Source organism: Chelonoidis abingdonii, chromosome 18 (assembly GCF_003597395.2).
Source record: "Chelonoidis abingdonii isolate Lonesome George chromosome 18, CheloAbing_2.0, whole genome shotgun sequence".
Taxonomy (NCBI): domain Eukaryota; kingdom Metazoa; phylum Chordata; order Testudines; family Testudinidae; genus Chelonoidis; species Chelonoidis abingdonii.
In genome coordinates this window covers 18,222,873-18,240,347 of record NC_133786.1, presented here as the reverse complement: position 1 = coordinate 18,240,347, position 17,475 = coordinate 18,222,873, and the positions used below count along the sequence as shown (strand labels likewise).

Sequence of the window (17,475 nt, the reverse complement as noted above, 5' to 3'; positions counted from 1 at the left end):
CCTCAGTAGTCTGACACTATATTTCCTTTATATCCCCAGAGTCACACAGACTCAAGTTCAGCTGATTGTCCACCTATGACCCACCAACGTCTTTTCTGTGACTGCATCCCATGATGAGATCCCCAGACTGTGTAAGGATGTGACTACTTCTTTTGGTCCTACATGTATAACTGTACATTGCCTATTAAAATGCGTTATTGTTTGCTCGTTGCCTAGTTTACCAAACGTGCATCCAGACACTGTGTATCAGCAGCTTGTCCGTCTTCAGTATTTACCACCTCTTAGTCTGCCTCAGTCCCTTGCCAGGACTCAGAAACACTAGGGCCATCCTTCAGATGAATTTAAAGCTACATCAGTACAAAAGTTCACTCCGTATGTCTTCTCAGGAACATTGCCCCCCCCCCACCTGACCGATAATCATCGAACCCTGATTAGTGTTCGGTTTAGGCCCCCAAATCTGAAAACAAAAGAGTAGAGTTTTGGGTACAAAACCTACATTCTGTTTTTTAAAAAAATAGGTCCTTGTTAAGTCAGAGGAGAACAACAGAGAATCAGAATGCACCTTACCACACAGGAGGCTAAATTAGAAGTGAAGGTTCAGATGAGTGTCCTTTTGAATACCACAAGGATGAATGCAGCCAACTTTTACCTGATAAAGATTTTCACCCCATCAGATGTCACCCTTCCCACTGCATCACCCCTGGGTGATGACAGGTTGCAACCATTAGCCACTGTGCATCATCCCACACATCCTGATGACCTCATTGGACACCTCCCCACCCCCGACGCAGACACAGGGAAATCAGAGAGAGATGCACACCAGAACTCATTGGGGTGAAACATTTACATTTATATTGAAATAGGCAGTAAACATATAGTGAGTTCTACCAGTCAATGCAATTTTGCCAAAGCAGAATCACAGCGTTTCCTGGGGAAGGTTCAGTCAGCTCCCCAAGGAAGGTCCCCATGAAGCAGGGCTGTAATTGGATTTTACATACTGTGCAAGCTCCAGCCTTTGAGGTCCCCCAGCCTGCACCTGGAGTCCCCTTGCTTGCACCCACATACGAGTTCAGAGACAAGGACTCTCTCCTTCCTTTCACACCTTTTCCTTTGCATTTTCTTCACTGCAATAAATATCAAATTGGCAATGCTCATACACCACAGCACAAACAAGATTCCAGGCTTCAGCATACAACTGTAAACGGTAACTAGATTAGTTTAAAAAATTAAAAGTTCAGAAGGGTCAGTTCTTTCACAATCAGCCAGTTACAATGGAAGAAGTCATAAAGGCTACAAAGACACCCAGACTGGGGTGTGCTGGGCCTGATCCCCAGAGATGGCAAGCACCCTCCTGTTGAAACTGCAAATACTCAGCACTTCTCAGGACCAGGCTCTAATTTTGGTACAATGAGAAAAAAAAATTTCCTCCTTGCCCTCTCCAACGGATATGTGGTTACACTGGGATATGGCCTGATCACTGCTAGATGGTGGCAACAGGACAGTAGCTTCAATGTCCCAGATAGAAGCTGCCCTTCCTGTCCACAGCAGCCGCTGCCATGGCCACACAGACATGGTTAATGCAGCTGGGAAAGACACAATGCAGACTAGAGATGAAAGGCGGTGAACGCTGACTCATGCATAAGCAACATGGCACCTCAGCAAGACAACCTTGAGCATGGAGAACCACCTGAGCTACTCTACCTCAGCCCAACAGATGTGTATTCAACAGGCCAGACCCATACCACTGCAATCAGCATCTAAGCAAGGGGCTCTAGCTCACAGCTGAAGATGGCCTCAGCTGTAAACACACTGCACTGTTACAAAAAGTTAGAGCTTTCTATCAAAATAACTGGATTGCCAGCAAGTAGCTGTCTTACCAGTGTGGCAACACCACGGAGAGACATTTAGTCCATGGGTCAAACAAACATGGTACCTTTCAAGCAAAGCCTACAACCCTCAAAAACTAGCAGAGACCGAAGTCCTGTTTCATCCCCATACTCTTGCTACAGGTGGGCCCATACCACCCTGCCAAATCTTCTCTTACCAACCTTTGTTTTAAAATCTGCTTGCTCTCTCTCCTCCACACCCTCAAGTTCCTGTGCTGAGGCCTCCATTCTTTAAGCAGAGCTGAAGGATGTTTCCACAGTTAATGTTTCAAGCTGTTGGAGGGGAAGGAAGTGGTGCTACTAACAAACAGGTTGACAGGGCCCTGGAGCACTCCCCCAACTCGCGCTGGCCTGGGGAGACAAGACCAGAACTATTACTTTCCCACTGAACACTATCAGACTTGAACCTTTATTTTTGGGAAATGGGATTCTTCAGCTTTCCTCCACATCTCTGTGTGGATCACATATACCGGAGACGCACACGCGTGCTATGCATGCAATCCAGGCAGAAATCCTGCTATGACAAATTCTACAGCAGCAGCAGAAGCGTGACGGGGACATAAACGTATTCCTTAATGCTAGATTAAAGCCTGCCTTAAACAGAACCTTTTACTAGAATAAAAGGGCAAACAGGCTATATACACTACATACGTACTTCTTTTTGTAGTGGGGTGGAAAAAGCAATCTAGGTAGATCTCCTGTTTAACAAAAATGTAAAACAAAAATCGGTTCCTCTTTCATTTGCCTGCCAAAAAGTAGCATGACAGTTGAAGGTTGCAGACCTCATGAACACTTCAACCAGAGCAGAGGCCTGCATTGGCTGTTGTATTTTAGTGTGTGATGCTGTGAACCATTATGAGGGATACCACCACCGCTGAACTCCAATTGTGGTAGGTAAGCCAAGGAAGAATAAACTTTGTTAAAGTATTTTTATTTTTAAGTAGCAAGGCTCTGCATTTCTTATTGGTAAGAATTTTTTTTCCTGTTCACCTTTAAATGAATGACAATTTTATATAGTCATTACACAGATTATAATTAGCTCTCGTATAAGAAGCTCTAGTGAGACAGAGAGTCCCTGTGAACAGTCCACTCTCCGCACTAACTTCCTTTGCTGGAAGGGAAAGGGGCAGTGTCCAGGAGAGGAAAAAGCTACAGACTGACTCAATTCTTTACTGTCAAAGGCCTTATTTGCCTGAATAAAATGTTTGTACAAGTAAAACAGAAGAAGAAATAAAGAAATATACACCTTAGAATTCGTAAAGCATTAGACTGGTTCAGGCCTTGCAAAGAGGGCCTGAGTATGGATTAAAAAAACAGACGTAACAGTCATATTTTAAAAAAATTGGAACTATGAACATGAACAGCACTGCACAGAATCCTGTAGCACAGCCCTCGTAGTGGGATGAAATGTCAGTTCTACGTTTCTGATGGGCTTGTGTTTCACGTTTGCTGGAAAACTAAGCTCCTAAAGCAAAGAACTGTTAAAAGCTTCCAATACTGTACACACACCAAAACAAAGAACAGGTTCTATAGGAGACATGATAATCAACAGCACCCAAAAGAAACGGCACACAGTCCAAGCAACAACGGAACGAAGTTTGTCACAGCTAACAGACTTTGTAAAACAAAACAATATTTTGGGAGTGTTAAATGAGTTCAGCTCAACTAATACTTTGGTTTTTTACATTTCTGAATTCCAGTTACATTTAGTCTCGTGCTGCTTCAAAAACAAAGCCAGAAAGCAACAAGTGTCTCTTAAAAAAAAACCCTTAGTAAATAAAACTTCTAAAGGTGGGAACGGGTTTTGAAAAAATGCAGCTGTTTTGTTTCTAGTGAGTGGAATGCGATTCTGGTTCCCAAGCTAATGCAAAGTATAATCCCCAGGGAAGGGAAAAGCTAAACCGAGAGCTGCATATGGGTTATTAGAGTCAGGCTGATAGGGATGTAGGGGCACCATAGAGCAATAATGCATGAGAGGGGCACAGAGATGACAGTCTTGTTCTCATTTTAAATGAGGAATGGTTTAAAAGTAAAAATCTTCTTGAGCTAATTTCTTCCTGCAGTAAAACCAGTTAGCCCTGCCCTTCTATGTACAAGACCAGTTTGACGTTAGCCCTCCCCCTCAAAACACTAGTCACGAACATCCAGTAACATTCTACAATGGAAAGTGCTTTAAGAAAGAAGGATTCTGTAGTGCCAGTGATAGAACTGATCTGATGGGGCTGGGATGATGTTGAACACTGATATTAGCTGATCAGGCCAGAGCAGCTTGCTTCTCCTCAGGGGTCTCCTCCAGTAGCTGCATGATCAGTTCATGGAGGGCTTTGCAGATCTTTGCATAGCCCCCTCCCGTCAGGTGCAGAAAATCAAACATGTCATGGCACGAGATGGCGCCATCCGAGTGCACAAAGCCCCCACTGACGTCCAGAAGCTGAACGCTGGCGAGTTTTGGGAGCGAGGCTTTTAGCAGCTGGTTCACCTTGGCATTCTTCTGCCGCAAAGGGTTTGGCTTCTCACCTCGAGGTAGCAAGCTCTGATATAGGAAGCAGGCAAAGAAGAGAGCTTTGAAGTGACTCAGACAATATAGTAACTTTCTCTTTCTACACTTGGGCCCTCATTGTGAGCTTTAAAGGGTCTATCCCAGGGGAAGCACTCCTCCCCCTGCACATCCTCCTCAGCCCCATCCAGCCCCACTTTGAAACATGACTGAAAACAGTCTGAAGGACACTGCTGACCCATGGGACAAATCTTTTCTTTTCACCAATTCTTATTAGCTACTTATGCCCTCTTTCAATGCAGTTTTAATTGTTGGTTATGCAACTCCCACAGCAGAAGAAGAGAGACATTCTAAGCTGTTTGAGCACAGGATCAGAACTGGTATTGCTCAAGTTCTAGTCCCAGCTCTGTCTCCATCTCTCACGTGATTTCACTGCTTCCATTTCTCTGTCTGGGACAAAGACGCCTCTAATGAGAAGATAAGACTCTTCTGAAGGGGTTGAGAAAGTTAGATAATGTTGGCAAAGCCCCCTGAACAGGAGAAACCACCCTACAGTGTTTATAATTGTAAATAAGTAACGACCCTCCCCCCCAAAATGCACAGGTAACACCCAATACCATTGGGACGGGGTGCAAACACCACATGACATGGGTTGTTCCAATGGTGCTATGTTATCACAACCCTCTGATGCACATACCAATACAATAACTTTGGCCTGTGGCTGTCGGGTATTTATCAGCCGCACGATGGCCTCGATTCCACCTGCTACCTCCTCCGCTGTATTTTCATGGTTATTTGTTCCAACCCAGACGACAATGACCTGTGAAGAGGAAACAGGAACTGTGCAGCAAGTTGAGCACTCCACTCAAGATACACAAACAGGAGAGGCTGTAGCAGCCATACTGCTCTTGTGGAAAGGGCAATAGCTAGGGCCTAGGCTGTCTGCAACCAATTAGACAAAACAATTAAGAGTTCGGCTGAAATATTAAAAGCCCAGACTATCAGTTTTGCTGACTCTTGAATCATTTCTTATCAACTTAAGACTCCTCCCTCTCACCCAGTACAGAACCAGAGTCAAAGTGTTAAGGGAAGCTACCCTGATCAGCACAGGAATAGATATCTGACATTTCCTCCGCACTGTGTTTAGTTGCCAATTCAGACTCCTAGAGTACCTTGCACCTTGCCTGTCTTACAACATACTAGATGTGTATGAAGCAGACTAGAAGTGTCACAGGTGAAGAAGCTTATTTGTTTCTAAAGCCCGAACCACAGTCTTGGCTCTCAAATGAAATCCTTTTACAGCATTTCTCTATTTTTAAGCCTCAGCTCTTATGTGGGGGTCATGAATGTGCTTGACAATAGTGACCAAACTTGAACCTGTGCTGTCCATTATGTATTGTAGGCATTTGTGAAGCACCCTGCACCACAACACCCTGGTACACTGTATGTCATTTAGAATGTGTTACCAGTTGCCTGACACCTTGTTGTGGCCTGAGTTACAACTTCACTGAGATGGACAGGTACGAATGCACCCTTCAATTAACATAACTGTACAAGTTAGACAACCTGAAGGAACACCTAAATGCAGTGTCTAACCCTGAAAGAACCTAGGGAGAGGTTTTTGGGCCGGGGTGCAGGATGAAGAGAGTGTTTTTGGTGCTATGAGCAAAAGAAGCTGTTTCTTGCTGTTTGATTCCTTCGGTCTTCAGAGACACAGGACTTGGTACATTCCTTGTAAATACACACCTTTTACAGAGAAGTTCTAAAGAAGAAGCTAAGAGCTCACTGGTTAGAGAATGACGATTCTTCTGACTTTTGGTGCCCTCAGCTCAGTACTAGACAATATTCAGAGTTTTTTTCTAAACTGAAAAAACATAGTAGCCAACTCTGTTTGTGTTTATACCTTGGGTTTAATGTTCTCCAATTCACCATTCTTCAATCTCCACAGAACATGAGCTGTTGTGTCCCCACCGATCCCAAAATTCAGTGCATGAAGGGGTGAAAAAAGCTCTCGCCATATCTGTAACCAGAAACCAATTTACTATTTTAGATGCAGTGTTATTTTTCAGCATCAAAAATAAAACACACTACACGAAGGGGTAGCTCAGGTAATGATGCATTCAAAGTGAGTGAAGATCTTCTCCAGGGGAGAAGAGGTGCTGCCAGTGGAAGCATTATACATTCTTTGGGCCAGAAGAGGGAATCACAGCAGTTAATGAACTCAGTCCTGGCACAGAGATAAGAGGGAGCTAATACAGAGCAATCTCCCTTCAGCCCATCTAGGAGGGATGTCGATGGTCCAGGAAGGGAGCCATCTCCGGTTCATCAAGGCCAGAACCAGAGGTCAGCTAAACATGGGACTTTTGAGGCGGGAAAGGAAATCTTGAACGAACTCCTTTCACTGCCTAAGAAGTTAGAAGTCTAGAACCAAATGAATCACATTGGAAAGTAACACATTCAGAGCAAAGCGGTTTGGTAGCCATTACTGATAAGAGTGTGGATGAAGGGACAGCTTTCAAAACATTTTATACTTTTTTTTTTTTTTTTAAATATCCTAGTTGCTGCCTTTCCTAATCTCTGGACACTAGGATAGTCAATAGCACAGTCTCTGTGCCAGCAGAGGGCCAAGCATGCTAGAACATTGCATGCAAGAGGGTTAAACTGAAATTCTCTGGCTAAGGTGATACATGCACTAAGTTTCATATTTGTACCATTGCGAGATAAGGAAACTTCATTACTGAGAACCAAGAGAAAAACAGTCACATTGGATGGGCACAATCTAGAATACGGTGAAAAACAGTCACATTGGATGGGCACAATCTAGAATACAGCAGGAGTGGGGAGAAGAGAGAATAGAATTCATTTTACATCTACAAATGGGCTCACACAGCAACTGTGGAGTAAGAAAGAGTGGCAAGAGCAAGATAGAGTTCAAAGTGGCTGACGGGATAGGACTGGGAAAGCCTAAGGCAAGCACAGGGAAATGGACAGGATCAAGGTTTGGAAAGCAGCTGCAGAAGTGGAGGTAAGATTAGAAAGGGCTGGAGGACAAGGAGGCACTGTCAGTACTGCATATGTTCACCAGTTACTGGACTAGAAATGACAGGGAGGCACCATCTCACTCATCTAACCCCACAACTTCATCCTCTCCAGCCATACCTCATACTGCTGTAGCAACTGCACCATGGAATCACCCACAAACAGCACGTCGGGCTCCTTGTCCTTGCAGTCCAAGACAAATCTGTTGTGCTGTTTAAAAGAAAGTAGCAACATAAGCTCCAGCTGACAGTTCCCCTTCGGTATCTGTAACCCATGCACAGAAAGTGATACCTGCCCAACCAGTTCCTCTGCTGCCAAATTTTGTGACTTTTCATCCTGTCTGCCCCTCAGGTCCAGCAGTTAAGAAGTTAAACGTATCTTTAGTTTAACTCCTTAACTGCTGGACCTTCCTCCCTGCCTGCTCTCTCCCTGGCATAGACAAGTTCTGACATTTTAAATGGCCACTCCTTTATAACTCAGAGCTCCTCAGGCTACACTATGCACAACACACAAAGGAGGTGCTTGCTCCAGATACTGTGTTCTAAATCTACAGTCATTCAGGTTGTGGGCTAGTCAAAATACAAGTCTCCTCAGACTATTTCACCCTGTCTAGGAATAGCTTTAATAATTTAGTGGCACGAACAGGAGACTCCGAGTCCAGACACTTGTGGTCATCTATTCTCAGCTTTGTCACTGTCTGGATATATTACACATTTCAGTGCTCTCCAGATTTTAAGAAACTGGTTGGCAATTCTTCCCAGTTAATGAGCTAGTTGCAATATCTTTCTGGAACTCTATTTCAAAATGTGGTTTTCAGGTCATGGCACAAAGCTGCTTTGTGCCTCTTCTATTGTGGTAGGTTACTGGAACCCAACAATAACGCTGCTAACATCTGCTAACAGAATCAGAAATGTAAGCACCTATATTTTGCTTATCAGGCACCTGACTACCTCACAATCCGCCAGTAAAGAGGATCCTATCTAATTTGTCAGCTGTGTTTTCAGTTTTACCTGTGACATCCACCTGTCATCTCCTTGAGTATCTTCAGCTGCATGTGGAACTGCTGCTGGGTTTGAGTCTCCCTTGCTCATTCTATTCCTGTTGAAAGAACATTTAATAAATGTTATGCTATATATAACAAGGATCAAAATCAAGCTCTGACTCTCAAGAGGCCAGAGCTGTTGCCATACACTCATACAAGGAGTCAAGACCAGCAGTAGCTTAGCTTGAAAGAACTGCATTTACAGACATTTGTAACTAATAACAATATCTGTTCTGCTGAAAGCTAATATGCCTGGAAGACTCACTTAAGCAAGTTTTATTCCATGCAGGAACCCTGAATTGTCCCTGCAGCATGATCCTGTTGAAACCACTCTACCAACTTGTGATCAGTGACATCCAGACAGGTGAAAACAATCTTTTAATAATAATAGCAAGTTCATTTTAGTACAATCTTTGCAGAAGCACCTACCTCACCCAAGTTAATTTTTCACTATAACATAGTATAGATGCTAATTATCAGAGAATTTGCCACTACTTGTACAATACCCAGATTGCAACTGCATATACACATTTCAGATGGATTAACTGGTTTCAAAAAGACAGTGTACTAGCTCCATTGGCCCAAGAGGGTCTAAGCAGAAAACATCATAATTCCATACAGGGCTGGCACCTCCGAAGTATCTTTAGCTGCAGTTCTGTGTAATAAACCAAAAACCTTTATTCTGAAGCCACTGTGGTAGTCTAGTGGAGAATACCATTAGCCAACACACAGAAGACAGACAGGAATATAACCTGGGAAAGAACCCTCACTTTGGTATAGCTAGTTTTATGTTAGATGCAAAATGTAGAGAGACCAGGTGATCCCTTCTGGCACATGCAAATAGGGCAAGGGAATAGCAATATACAAGTGCCAGAGATCATAAATCACAAAATTACATTTAAAAATATTTGCTCTAAAGTATTTTCATATTTAACCCTACAAACTAGTGCTTCCTTTTGAGGAACATATATAGAATAATACAAGCTGCTTCATCCACAAATAACTGAATCACAACATTTACAAGCTGCCCTATAAAGTTCAGGTGCCAAGTACACACTGTGCATTACTCTCACCACTACTCAGGTACCCAAAGAACTCCAAGGCAAGAAGCAGGAGGGAGAACACAGCGCTCCTGCAAAGCACGCCTTTTCTGACACAAGAGCTGACTGACACCAATATTTATTCTAACTTTTTTCACCTCAAGTGTCTCTTGCTAAGGAATAAGTCACATAGCATTACATAAACATTTATCCCTGCTGGAAGCAGAATTTGCCAAAACTAGGCTTACACAACATATGCCCTCTTCACAACAGGAAGTACTAATGTTAATGGCTGACAACCATAGATAAAAGTATTGTTATGGAGACAAAGGGTTTGATGCACAACAGCACTTACTCATTTGGGTGAAACCAGTTTCAAGTTTCCTGAAGCCTTCTGGGTCAATGTTGCCCTAGAGTGAATGAAGTAAAAGGTCTACTGCACACAAGAAAAGTTTGCCACACCAGATCAGACCATAGCTCCATCTGGCCTTGCAGCCTGCAGTTGCCAATAGCTTATGCTTCAGAGAAAGGAGAAAACTCAATTCACCAATCACAGAACGTATGAATTTCCATAATGGTTCAGACCTGTGGTCAGCCCATCTAGTCCAATATCCTGTCCTTAGCAGCGGCCAGCACCAAATGCTTCAGAGGAAGGTCAGAACTCCATAGCAGACAGATGTGGGATAATCAGACTACATGAAAATCTCATCTCAACCCCTAATAGGTAGAGATTGTCTTAAGACCTAAACATGAGATTTTATACCCATTCCAACACCTTTAGGGGGCAGCATAGTCTATTACAGCCAATATTCCTGCTATCCATATAAACATCCAATCCATCTCTAAATACAACACAGTACGGGAAGAGGGGAATGAGTCTTGAAGATGAGATCTGAGCTACAGCTATTACTAATGGACATAACGTTAACCTGCCCTTTAAAAATTCAGTCACATGATTTGATTCAATAACCTAAATAACCCTAAATACACTTATCCCTAACAAATCCCACAATATCTCCACCAACACATCTTTGGCAAGAACTTTGGTTGAAACCCTTTTGGTTGGCACAGATAACTGTTTCGTGGTATCAAAGTAGGCAGATGTATGTGGGGAATAAAGTCTCACCTAATCAACTGACCCGTGGCTTTCACTTGCAGTAGCAAAGAACATTACAGTGTTGATAGGTTCATGTACTTTTCCATGAGTCTATTATTAGTTCCCACCCAAAGATGGCTAGTCCCTCTTCTAGAGTAATATTAACGTGCCTAGAACACGCAGGATCAGAGACCCAAACGTGACTTTATGCAATGCTGAGAAATACAAGGTAATGGGAAACAGACATGAAAATAGGTGGAGCATAATACAGATGATAGTCTCCCATACACAAGCATAAGGGATTGATCCTGTACTAGACAAGGATTTTTACACTTCCAGATGTGTAAGCAAGAAGTTAGAGCTCCCTGTAGTCTGGACCAGGAGACTGCTCTGACCCATACCACAAGAAGCATTTCAGAAATATAGGTCAATTTGGAACAAGGTGGAAAGAAGTCTAAGAATTCTCCTCTATCCTTTAACAAAAATGTCTTCTCCTTACTCCTATCTCCCATCATGATTACAAAGAACAACATAGTTTCCTGTCAGCTTCCTCCTCTTGAACTTGATCCCACAATGAAGAAAGAATGTTTTTAGACAGAAGCAGCCAAGTTGTGAGGAAAAGAAGCATCTCTTTAAAAAAATATTTGATAGTTACAGCAGGAGAAAAGTGGCAAAACTGTTTGCATCAGACAATGTCTTAGTGTGAAAGTCCCTCTTTAAAAGACATATGGCATCATAACCTGGGAAGGTCTGAAGTTCTATATTCAAAGCTACAGATGTACTTTCCATTTTACCTTTGCAAAGTCAGATGATGATAATTTTGCTAACAGCGCATCCCTGATGTTTGGTTTTATCTTGGTTCAAAAACGGAAAATGACTAATTAAAAGATTATGCAAAAAAAAATCTGAGGTTATACAAAATTTGACACTCAGTGGATCAGCAAGACTAAATCAGACATTTATATACCATTAAGGGACATCAGGAGACAGTATATATAAATTCTACATTTCTCTTCTTGCCTCAAATAACTCTCCCCACTCCCATCCCCTTAATTTTATAAAGTCATGTGCACCACCAGACATGGGGGCAGAGAAAATAGTGAGGCCTTAGCTAGATAGCCTGACAGTCTATTTCCTAAAGATGCAAAGAATCCTGTGGCACCTTATAGACTAACAGACATTTTGGAGCATGAGCTTTCGTGGGTGAATACCCACTTCGTCAGATGCAAGACGAAGTGGGTATTCACCCACGAAAGCTCATGCTCCAAAATGTCTGTTAGTTTATAAGGTGCCACAGGATTCTTTGCTGCTTTTACAGATCCAGACTAACACGGCTCCCCCTCTGATACTTGGTTCCTAAAGATGATACAGCAAATGAGACTCAGCTACTGTCTTCGTTTGAAAGGGTTCCTTTCAAGGCTACATTGAAACACATTGGCAGGTGCAGTTTGGAGGAAGCTGGCTGTTCTGGGGCAGAGGACTCCAGTCTTCTAGCTATCAACTCAACATTGTTCACCAGAAGATTCACATAGTTTTTAAAGACACACCAAAGGAATAAAAGAAACATTGCCTCAGTAAGTTAGGACTTGTCTGTTACAATATTCCTCCCCTTTGCTACCCAAACCCATTAGGATTGAGAATCTAATTCCACCTGGGAGGTGAACAGATTCTGGAATCCTATCCTATTATCAGGGCTGTGTCTGATGTTAGAGGCTGGCACAGAATAGATCTAACGCGCTTGTGAGGCGAAGAGGCTGTTGGTCAGATTGGCCACAAGCAGAACTCACGGCTGGCTGGCTGGCTGGCTGGTTGGTTGAGATAAATAAATAAAAATCCAGAAGTTACGTCAGCATAACTATTGCGCAGCCCTTCAAACTCCCGTGTGTCTAGAGGAAAGGTTTTAAACTCGCGTGGCTTGTATTTAACCCCCTTCGCTGGTGAGAGAAGCGATAACAACGCTTACGCTCGGTTCCTCACTGCGCTCCCGGGAAGGGCCCTAGGAGCAGGGGCGCAGTCCCCTTCCCCAGTCACCCCAGGACTGCGGGCCCGGCGGCCGGCACACGGACCGCAACACCACAGCTGAGCTCGGCAGCACGTGCCGACGAGCCCTCGCTGCCCCCGCCCATTTCCCTGCGGCTGACCCGGCTCTGGCGAGAGGCCTGGCTCCCCTGGGGACACGGGCCCCCTTCCGGTAACGGGCCTGGCGGACCGGCCGCTGCCCCCCGCGGCGAGGGGCGGCGCGCGGATGTTGGGGGTGAGGGGGGGAAGCAGGCCGGCGGCCCGCCCGCGGCGGGGAGGCGGCTCGGCTCGCCCCGCCGGCGGCTGGGGAGCAGGGGCGGCGTGCCCGGGACAGGGTCTCTCTCACTCACGCCGGCTGCGGCTCCCCCCGCGTCTCCATCTCTCTCTGGCGGGCGGCGGCGCCTCCCTGCCCCGCGGCCCCAGACTGCCGCTGCGCCTGCGCTACGCTGTTTCCGCTTCCCTCACCCACGGCTGCCAATCACGGGCCGGCTGTGCCGGAAATCCCGCCCAGCCCGACTCCGGGCTTTCCCTCCCCCCGCCCCTAGGGGGCGCAAGGGGGCCGTGCGCCTGCTTCGCTCCCCATGCGCGAGGACAGCGGGGTGGGGGGCCTGATGAGGTCACCGCGCACCATGGTGACGAGACGAAGTGTCATCACAGAACGATGATAGTCCTGGTGACGTGTGACTTCATTGGCGACGCGGCCGTGGCTCAGTGTGATGATGTCACTGCCTAGCCTGATGAGAAAACCAACCGTCAATGATGCGTATGCTGACGTGTGCCCTCAGCCACGATGAGGCAGTGGCGCAACCTGATGACGTCACCTAACTGAGCGTCGCCATGGCCTGCGTGGGGTCCCGGTTTTGTGGCATTTGGGCCCTGCGTGAGGTCACGTTGCTGTTGTGAGATGACATTTTTGCCCGGCCTGGTGACACAAACTGGGACTTCTGTTTTTCAGTATAACTGCTGGGTGCCATGGTGTGTCAGTGCTATGGTGCCATAAGATGACAGTCTCATACGATTTGCCAACCTGTTGTTTCAGTGAGTTCTTTAGATGCAAAGGATGGATGTGCGTGTATGTGTCTTCAATCACCATGTTCTGGGTGTCTCTCAACTTCTGACTGCCAGAAACGGCCTGGACAACAGGGAATGGGTCACTCGATAAATTGCCATATTCTGTTCACTCCCTCTGAGGAAGCTGGCACTAGCCGCTGTCGGAAGACAGGATACTGGGCTACTTGGGTCACTAGTCTGACCCACTATGGCCATTCTTATGATGATGCATGGCAGTGCAGTGAGATGATGTTATCATTCAATGTAGCAGTGCTGAGCTTCATTGGACTGGAATGTGCTGTTATGTGTATTATAGCATCTAGGACCTTAGTACTGGCCCAGGACCCCACTGTGCCAGGCAATGTACGAACAAAAAACAGTCCTTTCCCCAAAGAGCTCACAAGCACCTAGAGCTTTCAATCTAAATACAAAATTTATTTTATTTAAGATTTGTTACAGCTGAGGTTCTAATCAGCACTGGTTTGTTATTTCAGGTGTGATCACAAACAGTGGGATCTGCACTAAGGTTTGATCTCTCTCTGGTGCACAACATTGTAGTGTCTGAATGCCTTGTTGCTGTATGGTTTCTCATGAGCCTTGGGCTACTGGCAGTGACTTACTTTTTTTAACATAGTCATTTTCTTTGGAGAAAATATTTGTCAAAAGAACTATATACACATTACATATAAAAGAAGAAGGTTTCACAAAACTGGAACTATAAAAAGACTATTAAATATTTTAAAAAATAAGTTGTACATTTTAATCTCCATTATTTATAACACCCTCTTAGAATTATAATGACATTTCCTAAGTTGCCAGTTTTATCAGTTTGGCAAACACAGGTCTTTCCCCTTGTATTTCTAACAATGCTGAAATTAAGCTCATTTTATCTACATCATTTTCTGGATGCATGCAGCTTTGGTTATATCAACATCTTTTTATAAAAAGGGATATACTAGTTCAATGGCTGCTTGGCCAATAGGGGGTGCTCACACATCAGTTTATAACAATAAGCCAAACTTGGGTGCCTAAAATCAGGTACCTAATGGCCATTCGTTCAAAAAGTGCTCCCAACAGCTCTTACTGACTTCAATAGGAGCTGTTGGGTGCCCAGCACTTTTGAAAATCAGACCACTAAATCCATATCTAGGTATCAGATAATTGACCCAATGATTTTCCATTGACGACCATAGGAACTGTAGGTGTTCAGCATCTCTGAAATATCAAGTTACTTATTTAAATGCTTAACTTTAGGCAAAGATATTTGAAAAAAATTGAATATAGTTTTTTTGGAGACTGAAGTTCTCTGTGCATTACTAGGCACAGGAGAGAGAGAATGTCATTCAGTTCTTGGACTCAGTGATAGAAAAGTAGCCAGTTAATACCTATTTCTGGCTGTGTGATGCGGACAGCTATCTGCTGGGAACTTGAACTGAGACCTACCAAATTCACTCCATGCAGGCTGCCATATAGTCATCAAATGGAAAAGACTGTTTACCTAATTTGGATTTGAATGAGGTACAGAGAGATGGAAACCTCACAATCCTATCACCATTCTCCTAAAATATTCAGTCCCTATGCACTAGGACAGCCCTAAAGGAAGAGCACAGTCTGACTCTCAGCTTACTTGTGGCACAAAGGTTGCCCTGATTCAAGTCCTGATTTCTCAGTGCCGGAATCACACATTGCATGAATATTTTAGCCATTTAAAGAGGTTTATTTCGTTAATCTGACAGCTCGTGGGTTAGCTTTTAAAGAGGGATTTAGGTCCTTTATATCCCTTTTGAAGCCCTGAGGATTCCCACTTTCTAAACACCATCATTGTGTCGTAGTTGTGATCTTCCTTCTGGCCAAGGTGGTTTGGGAGACGATCGATGCCATTTTTAAATCAGCAAGAAGAAAGTGCTGAGAGTGGTGTAACTGCTCCTACCCTTCTCTTGCAGAGAATGAACCCCAGTACAGCTTCAGGAGAGCCATTCGAATATTGAGTAATATTTTCAAAGCACCTAAAATACCTAGGAGCCAAAGTCACATTAGTCCTAAATCACTTAGGTTCTTTAAAAAATTCTACCCATTATGGAAAGGACAGGGCCAGTGCAACCATTTAGGCGACACTAGGATTTGGGGGGCGGCATTTTCTTCAGCAGCGACCGCGGTGGCCGGATCTTCGGCCGCCCCGGTAGCCGCTGGCATTTAGGCAGAGGGAGCTGGGGCAGGGGAATGAAGGGAGGGTCGCCTGCAGCAAGTAAGGGGAGGTGGCACGCAGGGTAACTCCCCACCCCAGCTCACCCCTGCCCCACCTCCTCCCCAAGCACGCTGTGGCTGCTTCACTTCTCCCACCTCCCAGGCTTGTGGCCCCTAAGCTGATTGGTGCCACAAGCCTGGGAGGCGAGAGAAGTGAAGCAGCGACGGCGTGCTAGCGGAGGAGGCGGGGCAGGGATGAGCTGCTTCACTTCTCCCGCCTCCCAGGCTTGCTGCACCAATCAGCTTAGGCGCCACAAGCCTGGGAGGCAGGAGAAGTGAAGCAGTGATGGCATGCTCAGAGTGGAGGCAGAGCAGGGGTGAGCTGGGGCAGGGGAGGGAGTGCCTCAGGGTGGAGGGTGGGAAGCTGCCGCAGGGGGGGCGCCTCAGGGTGGAGGAGAGGAGCTGCCACAGGAGGGGATGCCTCAGAGTGGAGGGTGGGAGCTGCCGCAGGTGGGGGGGGTGCCTCAGGGCAGGGGCTTGGAGATGGGGGAGGGTGCAATGTGGAAGTTTCGCCTAGGGTGTGAAACATCCTTGCACCGGCCCTGGGAAAGGGCAATTAATTGTTATGGAGTTCACCAACAATAAAGTCCTCCAGTTCATCTGTTCACCTGTGTTGTTCCCCTGTGGTTACAGGGAGGACATGTTTTATGATGCTATGAATTACATTGGCCCATCAGCTGCAGGTTAGAAGAGAGAATCTATGAGGGAACTAAACATGATACCAGTGTAAGAGAAAAAGAATGTAAGGGGAGGTAGAAGAAAAGTCTACCAATAATAGACAGAATAAATAATGCGAAAGCTTTCATGGGGGCTGAGACAGCTGATCAAGGAGCAATGGATTAAAATTCAGCAATGAGAAATGTAAATTACATACTAGCAAAATGTCAGCAAGAGACAGAGTGCTTCTGGTGATCAGTAGGATCCAGAGACTTTCACCTTGAAACCACTGTTTTCAGTCCAGCTGTGTCTGGTAGTGACTGCACATTGTTATATATTCCTGGTGGTTTTGTGATGTGGACACCCTACCACTAGGAACTGGACTGAGATTACTGTCTCAGATATATGTAATGCTCAGGACAATGCCACAAGAATGGCATGTACTGTGTGCTGAATTTCCAGATTTATGACTGTGCTGGATGTGTGAAATGGCATTTAGGCATCAGAGGTAGCTCTGAAGACCCCTCCAAATATAATTTACATAGAGGACCACTCAAGAATGAGAATTTCCTGAGATACCTAAATCTAAAAGTTGAAGCTGAATCTGGGAAGGATTAAAGGAATCAAACCTAAGTGTGATTTTCCACACCTGCAAACCATCATTTGGTGAAAATCATACAGAGAAAACCCAAGCAGTCCCATGTAAGTGATACTTAATAATGGAAACCTAGAATCTTAAAAGTGAGGTTAGAGAAAACTTAATACATGTTTAAAATAAATGAACTCCATACCCTTTGAAACCCTGGTCTCCTCTGTTACATATGTGATATCCCTCATTTGGAAGTATTTGACAAATATTTGAAAGCCATGAGGGTGATCTTAGGCTTCCTTTAGTGATTCAAGTC

At 44.8% G+C, this 17,475-nt stretch overlaps 1 protein-coding gene across 3 annotated transcripts; it reads right to left on the bottom strand.

Annotated features, from left to right (window-relative positions):
* Positions 1 to 829: 829 nt before the first annotated feature.
* Positions 830 to 13,080, bottom strand: PAFAH1B2 (platelet activating factor acetylhydrolase 1b catalytic subunit 2). Of its 3 annotated transcripts, XM_032796092.2 has the most exons (7): positions 12,970 to 13,080; positions 9,860 to 9,914; positions 8,433 to 8,520; positions 7,543 to 7,632; positions 6,287 to 6,403; positions 5,081 to 5,203; positions 830 to 4,419 (listed from the first exon to the last, which is right to left on the bottom strand). In XM_032796092.2, exons 3-7 carry the CDS (start codon positions 8,511 to 8,513, stop codon positions 4,141 to 4,143), a joined length of 690 nt encoding a protein of 229 aa, XP_032651983.1. In that variant the 5' UTR covers positions 8,514 to 8,520; positions 9,860 to 9,914; positions 12,970 to 13,080; the 3' UTR covers positions 830 to 4,140. The 3 variants fall into 3 exon arrangements, with proteins under 3 accessions (XP_032651983.1, XP_032651980.1, XP_032651981.1); XM_032796089.2 differs by lacking the exon at positions 9,860 to 9,914 and having other exon boundaries at positions 12,970 to 13,074; XM_032796090.2 differs by lacking the exon at positions 12,970 to 13,080 and having other exon boundaries at positions 9,860 to 10,022.
* Between the last annotated feature and the right edge of the window lie 4,395 nt (positions 13,081 to 17,475).